Source organism: Salvelinus sp. IW2-2015, unplaced genomic scaffold, assembly GCF_002910315.2.
Source record: "Salvelinus sp. IW2-2015 unplaced genomic scaffold, ASM291031v2 Un_scaffold37, whole genome shotgun sequence".
NCBI classification, from domain to species: domain Eukaryota; kingdom Metazoa; phylum Chordata; class Actinopteri; order Salmoniformes; family Salmonidae; genus Salvelinus; species Salvelinus sp. IW2-2015.
The window spans coordinates 592,882-604,714 of record NW_019942507.1 but is presented as its reverse complement, the minus strand read 5'-3'; the positions used below and the strand labels follow the sequence as shown (position 1 = coordinate 604,714).

Genomic DNA, 11,833 nt, shown 5'->3' with positions numbered 1-11,833 from the left:
CTGTGTAAAACACCGACCAGTGGCAGTAAGAGGTTAGTTATTTCTGTTAAACACACGCAAGTGGAAGTAAATTAGTTTATTTCTGTTTACACGGGCAGGTGGCAGTAGAAGAGTTAGTTATTCGGTTTAACACGCAGTTGGCATGTAAGAGTTAGTTATTTCGTTTAACAGGCAGTGCAGTAAAGAGCTTAGTTAATTTCTGTTAACCACGACAGTGGTCAGTAAGAGTTAGTTATTGCTGTTTAACACCGTTTAGTGGCAAGTAGAGTAGTTATTCTGTTTAACATACACAGTGGCAGTAAGAGTTAGTTATGTTCTGTTTAATCCACGCAGCTGGCAGTAAGAGTTAGTTATTTCTGTTTAACAACGCAGTGGCAGTAAGAGTAGTTTATTTCTGTCTCTGTTTATACACGCAGTGCAGTAAGAGTTAGTTTATTTCTGTTACACACGTGGTGGCAGTAAGAGTTAGGTTAATTTTTCTGTTTAACACGCAGTGGTGGTAAGAGTTAAGGTTATTTTCCTGTTTAATACACGCATGGCGGTAAGAGTTAGTTATTCTGTTTAAAACATGCAGTGCAGTAAAGAGTTGAGTTATTTCTGATTTAACACGTCACCCAGTGGCAGTAAGAAGGTTAGTCTTATTTCTGTTAACACGCAAGGTGCGCACGTAAGAGGTTATTTCCTGTTTAACAGCAGTGGCAGTAAAGAGTTTTATTTCTTTTTAACAGCAAGTGGCAGTAAAGAGTTAGTTTTTCTGTTAAAACAGCAGTGGGAGTCAGAGTTATGTTCTTACCTGTAAATGTGTTAATCACTTGTGTTTAGTCATTTTTTTTTTTTTTTTTTTTTCTGTTTAGATAACTACATGCTTATAACAAACACATTGCATGTGTATGTACTACACGATCACACCATATCTTTGTTCGCATCACACATCTATATAGATTTGAAAATAGTTTATACATACATTATACATGTTCTGACATTATTAGTTGCAGCTGGGCAGTTTTTGAATTGGTGTGATTGAATACTAACCGGCTGAGTGGGAACTGGGAGAAGGTTCACTACAGAAACTAAGGGCCCACGACCCTCACCCCCCCATCCCATGTGTTATCAAGTGGTAGTTAACCTTAAAAAAAACACAAAACCAGAATAAACTTTTCCCTAATCACTCTTCTTACCTTCTTTGTTTGTAGACTGTTGTATTCTATAGATCTATAGAATATTGGGTATGGATTTTATTTTTTTTCCTCGATTAATCGCATACCTTGAATGGCTTTAAACATTTACATGGTAAAATGTCGGGAATTGGAAAACCCTTTTCAAGAGATTAAAAAAGCTTTTCAGTTATTTTTTTAAAAAGCCATTTAAACCAAGCTCCTCAGGAGGCCGTTTTAAAAAGAAAAGAATGCCACTTGTGGATTCATTGCGAAACTATGTTTATTATATTCCATGACTGACCCTGTATTATTCGTAATTGTCTCTAAAAGGCGCTAATAACAAATGGGGACCCAGGTGGGTCTTTCCTGGATGTTGTGACCCGCTGTGAGGGGGGGGGGGTGACCCGGGTCAGTAATAAATAACACAGCCATTTGTCGGGCATAAATGGCAAAGATCTGAGCTAATGAATCTATTGCCAATTGCTACATACGTGGTTTATGGCTCTCTTAAAAATCTGTGTGTTATAGCAGTTTATAGGGTTCATTTCCAGCCTGAAAGCAGCTTTCTGGAATCACATTTCAGGATCTTCTGGACTGAACCTGACGTCTGGAACCTAGAATGCTACTTCACATCTCTCCGGGAATACTCCGTTGATTCTTCGAATGTGTGGAAAAAAACGATTGTTGTGTCTATAGCTTGCAAACACAACCCATTGTCAATATTAGTACACAGATATATATACTTCAGAGCAAGACAAAAATGTGCAGTTGTGTAGGAGGACGTTGTGTGAGACAAATACTAGGTCAGCCTTTAGTTATTTATAACTGGTAACACGGTGTAGACATGAAAGCTGGGCTCTTTATACTTTTGTAGTAACAACTGCAGTTACCTGAACAGTTAATAAACAATAGCCCTTGGTGTAAAGTAAGAAAAAAGCATAGCCGTTGGTGTAACAGTACAACATACACGGAGTAAACTGTAACAGAGCCAGTCTACTGGAATGAGTAAGGTCAGTTCTTTTGCCTGACTTGCGTTAATCACCATGTAGTTGCGCTGGGGGTACATGGTGTACAGAACCTACAAAGACGTGCGAAGTTTCCCTTCTATTGTGTCTCGGACATGTCAACAGTCAGGGTCAAGTCACCGGAATGGAGGGGGCTTTTTCACCAATTAAACTAACCCCAATCTGCAATCACACACGACCAGTAAAGACGAGTACACTGAAGAACAAATATTTAAAGTGTTGGTCCCATGTTTTTGTGACTGAAATAAAAGATCCCAGGAATGTTGTGACAAATGTGTATTTTCCAATTCCTTATTGAGCATTTCCTTTGCCAAAGATGAACATCCACCTGATATGGTCTGGCAATCAAGAAGCTGATTTAAAACGGCGCGATCATATACAACAGGTGCATCGGGCTGGGCCAATAAAAGGAACCTCTTAAAATGTGCTGTTTTGTCTCACACACTAACAGATGCTAACAAAGCATGTTCAAGTTTTGAGGATCGGCAATTGCCATGCTGACTGAAAATTATATTGTATGTTCATTTTCTCTACTATAAGTGCTCCAAAAACGTTGTTTTAAGAGATTTTTGTCAGTACGTCCAACCAAGGCCTCACAACCGTAGACAATGTGTGGGTTCAGCGGTTTGCTGCATGTCTACGTTATGAACAGTGCACCATGGTGGCGTGGGGTTATGGTAGTGGCAAGGCGAAGCTACGGTAGAAATGAACACAAATGTGAAATTTTATATGATTGGCAATTTGAATGCAACAGAGATACTGTGAACGAGAGCCTGAGTCCATTGTGTGCCCAGTCATTTCTGCCACACCTCACAGTTTTAGCGATGATAAGTCTCGTCCCATGTCGCAAAAGGGATCTGAACACCAAAAATTCCTGGAGGTTGAATAATGTCCCAGTTTCTTCCATGGCCCTGCATACTCACCAGAATGTCCACCATTTGAGCATTTGGATGCTCTGGATCTTTACGTGTACGACAGCGCTGAAATTCAGTCAGTTCCGCCGCCAATATCCAGCAACTTGCACCACCATGGAAGAGGAGTTGGGACAACATCCACAGGCCCACCAATCAAGCCCTGGTCAACTCTATGTGGGAAGGAAATGTTCACGCTGCATGAGGCAAATAGTGGCACATAAGATACTGACTATTTTCTGATCCATGCCCTTATCTTTTAAAGAAGTTAACCTGTGACCTAGCAATGCATATCTGTGTCACATTGGTAGGAGAGATTTCCGGAGAACAGAACGCAGATGCGGAAAAGTTTTTTTTAATTATAACCCCAATACGGCAATGCTATGTAAAGGCACGGGGACGAAGAACCAACAAAACACGTACAAAAAACACAGGGTTGAAACCCAAACAAAAGAGGAGGAGTACCTCGAATAAAAAAACACAACGGCAGCATTCCCTGACTCAACTGATATCACACGGTGACGAACCCGTAATCATCTGCGCAGGTCCACAAGGTGACGGAATAGCCCAGCCCAAAACGCAACACAGCAGGTATCACGACGCACCAACAGACCATAGTAACAATAATCGAACAGCCCAAGGAACAAAAGGGCACATATATATATCAAATAGTAATCAATGGGAGTTAGGGACAGGTATGCGTAATGAACAATTTCCTGAGAGATGCGGTGACGATCTGTAATTCAGTCAGTGAAATCTGTAGATAAGGCCTAATTTTATTTAAATTAACTGATTTCCTTATAGAACAGTAAATTTAAACCTTCAGCTCAAATCTTAAAATGTTGCAATGTTGTGTTTTAATATTTTTTGGTTCAGTATAGTTTTAAATAGTTTCCATTGTTGCCCTATGTTGCCTTATTTTCTCTTTCAAATAGACTACTGTATATTTATTCAGATTGCGTTCGGTGTATATGTACATTATTGGGGCCCCACAAGGGTGCATCCTCAGCCCCAGAACGAGACAACAGTAGTAGGAATTGAATTACCCAACGAATGACGAGACAGCCTACATGGAGGAGGGTGAGGGCTCTGGAGTGTGGTGTCAGGAAAACACCTCTCACTCAACGTCAACAAAAACAAAGAGGAGATGAAATCTCGGGACTTCAGGAACAGCAGAGGGCGCACCTCCTAATCTCACATCGAAGGGACAGTAGCGGAGAGGTGGAAATTTCAAGTTCCTCCGACGTACCCATTCACCTAGGAAAAACTGAAAATGTTTCCACCACACTAGACAGTGTGGTGAAAGAAGGTGGCAACAGCGATCTTCAAACCTCAGGGGCTGAAGAAATGTGGCTGACACGCAAAAACCTCTGACAACTTTTACAGATGCACAATTGAGAGCATCATGTCGGGCTGTAATCACTGGCTGGTATGGCAACTGCAGCCGCCCTCCACGCAAGGCTCTCCAGAGGTGGTTCAGTCTGCAACAACGCATCCGGGGGAAAACTGCCTGCCCTCCAGGATACCTACAGCACCCTATGTCCACACATGGAAGGCCCAAAAATATCATCAAGACAACAAACCACCCGAAGCCACTGCCGTTCACAACGGTCCCGCTAACCACTCAGAAGGCGGGTCAGTACATAGGTCATCAATAGCAGGGACCGAGAGACATGCAAAAACTAGACTTTAAATTCAAGGCCATCAGAACTGGCTAAACAGCAATTACTAAACTCAGAGAGGCTGCTGGCCAAATAACTAACTCTTACTGCCACTGCTGTTAAACAGAAATAACTAACTCTTACTGCTACTGCGTGTTAAACAGAAATAACTAACTCTTACTGCCACTGCTGTTAAAACAGAAATAACTCTTAGTGCCACTGCTGTGAAACAGGAAACACCTTCTGCACAAACACCGCTCTGGATCACGTTCTTCCCGTCTCAAAAAACTTTTTTCAAGCATGAGCACTTTTTCCTCAGCACTTCTGCAAATCACTGTGCTCTCACTTTCCTTTTTTTTAAGTGACGGTTTCCCTTTAAGCTGCTGAGGGAGAGCAGATGGTCTCTCGTGGAAATACCTTAAATCAGCATATTCCCCTCGCTGTACACGGGCTAATCTCTCATGCACACTAACCACCACCATGTTATCGAACAAATAATGCAATGCACATACCCATACACGCCAACACACGACCCTTTTAATCCAATGTAGGGCTGCAATTTTTTACCCCCCACTCGGGGTAGAGGAGATCGCTCAAAAAAAAGAAGAGAAAGAAGCATGAACATTTCTTTGTCTGGGAATTCAGGGTCAGGTGACTGCCGACAGGAATTCTGGTTGGCTAGAGAGGACTTGCAAAATGTTGGCGGAGAGCCAAGAGGCTGTCTTGCAAGCAGGGCTGGAAATTTGCAGCAAACCTCATCTTCACAGAGTTCATTTCCATAGCTGGGGCTGGGGGAGGGGTTAGGAGAAGAATGAGGGGTGGGAGGAAGGAGAGAAAAGTCCACTGTATAACACAACGAAAGGCACATAAAACGAGTGATCGTTTCTCTCTCTCTCTCTCTCTCTCTCTGCGAAAGCGGAAGAAGAGAGCAGAAAGGGATTCTTCCCCTTTAAGCTAACCCTTTCAGTTAAGAAATATCCTCTTCCTCTCCTCCTCCTTCCCCCGTCAGCTCTAGCAGCACAGTGAACCTGATGCCCTGTCCCCAGCAGCAACAACACAGTCAAACCTGCAAGCTTCTTTACCTTCTCTGTTAAGTCCTGAGCACAGGGCTGCAATGCCACCACTACAAATGCATCCTTTTGGAATTATATCACCCCAAAAAATGTAATGTTCTCAATAACGAAATACTGACTATTTCTTCTTACACATGCGTATTTATGTGCAGTGTCCTCTTATGTCATCTTGTGATTTTTAAATCCTTTAGGTGAAAGAAAAACAGCCTCTTGAGTTGCCTAGCCCCAGCTGCCTGTTTCTCTGGTTCTTTACGGCATTTCACTCGTGAGACCCCAGCATGTCCTGCTAATTTGCCAATATTTCCCCCCACCAGACACTTTTATGGGTTCTCCCCAAGCCTGCTCCAATGGCAGAACTGAGTACTGGAGGGAGGGGAGGAGACAGAATGGTAGGTCCCATCTTGTTGCCATGGACACAGCCACTCATTATGTAACAGTGAGTCGTCTCACTACATGTTCCTGACATGAAGAAGTGAGGGAGGGAGGGAGGGAGGAAGGAAGGGGGGAGAGAGGTAAAGAGAGAGGAGAGGGATGGGGAGAGAGGAGAAACAGAGAGAGACAGACGAGAGAGACAGATGAGAGAGAGGAGGAGAGGAGAGAGAGGAGGAGGGTGGAGGAGAGAGAGAGGAGCTGCGTAGAGAGAGAGAGAGAGATGGAGAGAGAGAGAGAGAGAGACGTGCGAGAGACGAGAGAGAGAGAGAGATGGAGAGACGAGAGGAGAGAGAGAAGAGAGGAGAGAGAGAGATTGATAGAGAGAGAGAGAGAACGGATGAGAGAGAGAGAGGAAAGAGAGAGGAGAGAGAGAGAAAGAAAGAAAGAAAGAAAGAAAGAAAGAAAGAGAGCAAGAGAGAGAGATAGAGAGAGAGTGATTTACAAGGATACATTTTACAAGGATTTATGACATTGTTTTTGGAACAAGTTATGCATGATCTGAAATGAAATCACACAATCCCTACATGTTCCTGATGTGAAGGAGGAGGGGGGAGGGAGAGAGAGCGTGAAGAACAAACACCATTGTAAATACAACCCATATTTATGTTTATTTATTTTCCCTTTTGTACTTTAACTATTTGCACATTGTTACAACACTGTATATTGCCAAAATATGACATTTGAAATGTCTCTATTCCTTTGGAACTTTTGTGAGTGCAATGTTTAGTGTTCCTTTTTTATTTGATTTATTATCTATTTCACTTGCGTTGGCAATGTAAACATATGTTTCCCATGCCAACAAAGCCCTGAATTAAATTGAGAGAGAGACATTTACAAGGATTTACGACATATCGTTTTGGGAACGAGTTATGAATGATCTGAAACACAGAACCTGAACAAGCTGTAGAGTACATTGTCACATCGGGTTAGTAGGATGCTGTGTAGTCACATTCAGGAGGAGGCATGTTTAAATAAATACAAATGCAATAGCCTATTATAGGGGTGTACCACACGACTGCGATATTACCTACACTGAGTGTACAAAACATTAGGAACACCTGCTCTTTCCATGACATAGACTGAACAGGTGAATCCAGGAGAAAGCTATGATCCCTTATTGATGTCACCTGTTAAATCCACTTCAATCAGTGTAGATTAGGGTTGAATGGCGGGAACCCGGCTACTGAGACCCAACGCCGTTTGCTGCCCAAAACAACTCTCTTCTCCCGAGATAAATAACTGCGAGAAACCGGTCAATTATAATCAATTATTTCTATGAACAGCATGGCGTGAAATGGAACTGTTAAATTACATGCAATGTCTCAATCTGGCTTGATGAATCAACACTCAGGGTGGGGACAGACCATCTCAGTACGGAGCGCAGTTCACAATGCATGTAGACCAATCATGTCATCGTGGTAGCTTTTTTTCTTGTGACAGACAGGCCTACATTTGCTGCAGCGTAGCTTATGCTACAGTAATATAAAGACAGAATGCGCGTCTAATTTACCCATCTCCATCTGGCTTTTGGGGGTCACCTTTTTTTTTAATTGTAAAGATTGTTTTATTGCAGCTGCAGTGAAACAGCCTATCATTGCATGTTCTAGCACTCTCGCAGTCTTTCTATCTCTCCGTCAACTCCATTCAAAATAGATGATCCTGTTCTAGATTGATATATAGCCCTATATATAGATATCCTAGCCTACCTCTTTTAGGTAATACATTCAAGGTAGTATTAGCCTTATATTTAGCAAACTAATGATGGGTTACGCATAATAAGCGTTTAACTTCTAGCCTCTGTCTCTTGCGCAATCACCGGTGCTCTGCGGGCCTCCTTAAACACTCCTTAGCTCTTGAAGTCCCATGCAGGAAAAGCTAGACTAGAATCGCTTCATACTCGTTGCCAAACCCACTGGCTCCAGGTCATCTACAAGTCTCTGCTAGGTAAAGCCCCGCCTTTTCTCAGCTCACTGGTCACCATAGCAGCACCCACCCGTAGCACGCGCTCCAGCAGGTATATCTCACTAGTCACCCCCAAAGCCAATTCTTACTTTGGCCGCCTTTCCTTCCAGTTCTCTGCTGCCAATGACTGGAACGAACTACAAAAATCACTGAAGCTGGAGACTCATATCTCCCTCACTAGCTTTAATCACCAGCTGTCAGAGCAGCTCACAGATCACTGCACCTGTATATAGCCCATCCAACTACCTCATCCCCATACTGTATTTATTTATTTATCTTGCTCTTTGCACCCCAGTATCTCTACTTGCACATTCATCTTCTGCACATCTACCATTCCAGTGTTTAGTTGCTATATTGTGATTACTTCGCCACCATGGCCTATTTATTGCCTTACCTCCCTTACCCTACCTCATTTGCACATACTGTATATAGACTTTTTCTACTGTATTATTGACTGTATGTTTGTTTATTTCATGTGTAACTCTGTGTTGTTGTATGTGTCGAACTGCTTTGCTTTATCTTGGCCAGGTCGCAGTTGCAAATGAGAACTTGTTCTCAACTAGCCTACCTGGTTAAATAAAGGTGAAAAAAAGAAAAAAAGAAAAAAAAGAATAGCTTGCTGAACATGATTTTTTTGCATTTCTTATACCTATAGACTATTCGAAGAGGAACGCAAGCTCTTGTTCGCTGAATGTTAAATCCAGCAGCCAATAGAACTCACGGGTAGTTTGAAAGTCAAGGGAACGCGAGATGGCGGTAGGCTATAGCAGTTATTTATTCAGACCATAACCACTCAATCATTGTGAAGAGAAGTGAAAGCCTTCTGCATCTAATTCTAGTCCTATAAAATTCAAGGATGCCATTGGAATGATGAAGATAAGGACAACGAAACTTATATCGTTTAACAGTTGAAAGCGAGGAAGGAATGCAGCAACAAGAGAGAGAAAGAGGAGGTATGCTAATAACACGAGGGGAAATATTATGAAAGGTATATATGTGTCAGCCTGCTAATTATAGAAATAGGTCCTATTATATTTCAAAATTAAAATAACATTCGCTAGCCTATACTTCTAACCATGTAGGCCGCATGTGCTGCACCAGAATCACATGTTCTCTTCTTCCGCTCTATCATGGTTTGAACTATGTGGGTAATTCCAGTCCAGTATAATACAACTCACACTCAAAAAGATTAGCATACTGGAGCTAGTTTAATTTATTTACCCAAGAGAGCATATAGCTAGCTATAGCTATGTTTTTTTTCTTCTCGTTTTTCTGTTGTGCGTGATGTGCATCAAAAAATGTGTTTGAGTGGGTCAAGAACTGCAACGGTACTGGGTTTTTCACACTCTACAGTTTCCCGCGTGTATCAAGAATGGTCCACCACGCAAAGGACATCCAGCCAACTTGACACAACTGTGGGAAGCATTGGAGTCGACATGGGCCAGCATCCCTGTGGAACACCTTCAGCACCTTGTAGAGTCCATGCCCTGACAAATTGAGGCTGTTCTGAGGGCAAAAAGAGGGTGCAACTCAATATTAGGAAGATGTTCCTAATGCTTTGTACACTCAGTGCATATTGAAGTGGTTGTAACAATGGAAGAACTTGCTTTTTAGTCACAATATATTTTTTATATATTTTTTATTTCACCTTTATTTAACCAGGTAGGCCTGGTTTACAACTGCGACTTCGCCGAGATAAAGCAAAGCAGTGCGGCACAAACAACACAGAGATACACATGGGATAAACAAAACGTACAGTCAATAACACAATAGAAAATATCTATATACAGTGTGTGCAAATGTGGTAAGAACGATCTTGTAAATGATCTTATTGGTTTGCTCTCCTTAGTTTAGATTCTTACCGGTGAGTAAGATTTACAATTAGCTTATTACATGGCAAATAAACTTCAAATGAGTTTGGATTTAGGTGGAGGCTAGATTAGTCTCTGACTGGTGCAAGTTCATAGCTTGGACCATGACTATAACGTGACTTTGGGCTGTATAGTGGGAACTAAACCGAGGCAACAGAAAACGCGAGTGAGCAACAACAATTAGTGGTCATTTATCATTGGTCAACAATGGTGCACTGAAGTAGGCTCTACAAAGACAGGAAGGAAACTCCAGGAGAATCAAACACCCTACAAAGCCAATGAAATAAATGGTACCTCTATGATAAATCAAATGACCCATCAAATACACTTGGCTGTGAAAGCACCCAACAAATTCCGGTCCACTTGGCTATGAATGCCCTGTCTATTGGACTCTTGCTAACCCTAACAGACAGGCAGCTCTGAACCATCTGTAATCCCTGAGACCAGGTTTGAATAACAGGATGGCTAGAGAGGACTGGGAACCAATCATCCCCATAAGAAATCTTTGTGGTCAGCTCTAGAGCCCACGCATAAGCCCCACAACTGTAAAAAATATCAACATCAGGCATCCCCAAGACACAATGGGCAGTTTGGGCACCCCTAAGAGTCAAAGCCTGCCTGAGACAGTGGCGAGACAGCCAGCCGGTGGGTGGCACTGTACTCACCTCCATCTTCCATTTAGCCAGCCACTCCTCCCTGGTCCTCTTGCTAATGTAATATGGGTCACCGGCCTGGAAGGTTACTCTGGGCATGGGCCTCTGACGCAGACTGACGGAGCCACGCAGCCTGCCTGTCCCAGGGCCTCCAACTCCCTGTTTAAAGGGATACAAAGAAGAAAACCAAAAGAAAGAAATGAACTAACGTATTAGTTTGATGTTTGTTTGCTCTGCTAAGATTTTGCATGTTTGCAGAGGGAGGAAGATGACGCAGGCAAAGTTTCATGCTATCACTGCTGAAACTGCTGGCTAATACGGTTGCTAGGCGGAGTAGCAATTCTTTGCTATTTTTCTTTTTTGGGGGTGTGGAGGGATGAGGTGTGTGCTCCAGAAAGAGATGATGACTCTTTCACAAAACTGTAGCCCAATGCAGACCATGTGCAACTGGAGCACAAGGAGCACGGAGCAAGGAGCACAAACTGCCTCTTCCAGAGCCGTGGCAACCCGCTACAGTCTCAACCAATCACAGCCTGGCGTGGCGAGCCTGCTGACGCCATCGACCAACGCGAGGACCTTCCGTGTCGGACTGGGCACCAAGTGTATTTGATATGTCAGATCTATACTCCATTAGGTACCATTTCACAAGTCCAAGAGGCCGTGATATTATACAAATCATCTACTAAAAGAAAACCTTCCCCCTAGTCCAGCATCACCATCCCCGAACATGTGGTCCGTCCTAACGAAGGCCCTGACTGAGGCCTCTTCCAGGAGCCTCTACTTCGACACTCCCCATCAAGCAGACTTGATGTAAGCACTGACCGGAGGGCGTTTCCACCATCGTTAAATCCACGCCAAAAGCTAAGCAACTGTACAAGTCCACACTTCCCGAGAAAGGTGGAGAATCGACACACCTACAGAGACCGAACCATTGATTGACCGATTGACTGACGACGTTACACAACACGGCAGAATGAAGACAGTGGGTGACGTACCTCGTTCTTGGTTGTATCCTCTCCATCCTCCTCCTTCTGCTCCACATCTAGAGGGAAACACAGTGAGTCACATAGGAGCAATCATTCAATAGT

General features: G+C 42.9%; 1 protein-coding gene across 5 annotated transcripts in view; it reads right to left on the bottom strand.

Moving 5' to 3' along the window:
* dnmt3ab (DNA (cytosine-5-)-methyltransferase 3 alpha b) overlaps nt 1–11,833 on the bottom strand; it is a 79,693-nt gene that overhangs the window by 23,873 nt on the left and 43,987 nt on the right. For 4 of the 5 annotated variants that reach the window (XM_024135063.2, XM_024135066.2, XM_024135065.2 and 1 more), the window contains exons 5-6: nt 11,741–11,787; nt 10,758–10,904 (exon numbers count right to left, since the gene is read on the bottom strand). In XM_024135063.2, coding sequence (XP_023990831.1) covers nt 10,758–10,904; nt 11,741–11,787 — 194 coding nt within the window. The remainder of the gene's footprint in view (nt 1–10,757; nt 10,905–11,740; nt 11,788–11,833) is intronic. The other variant, XM_024135068.2, reaches the window with a different exon arrangement.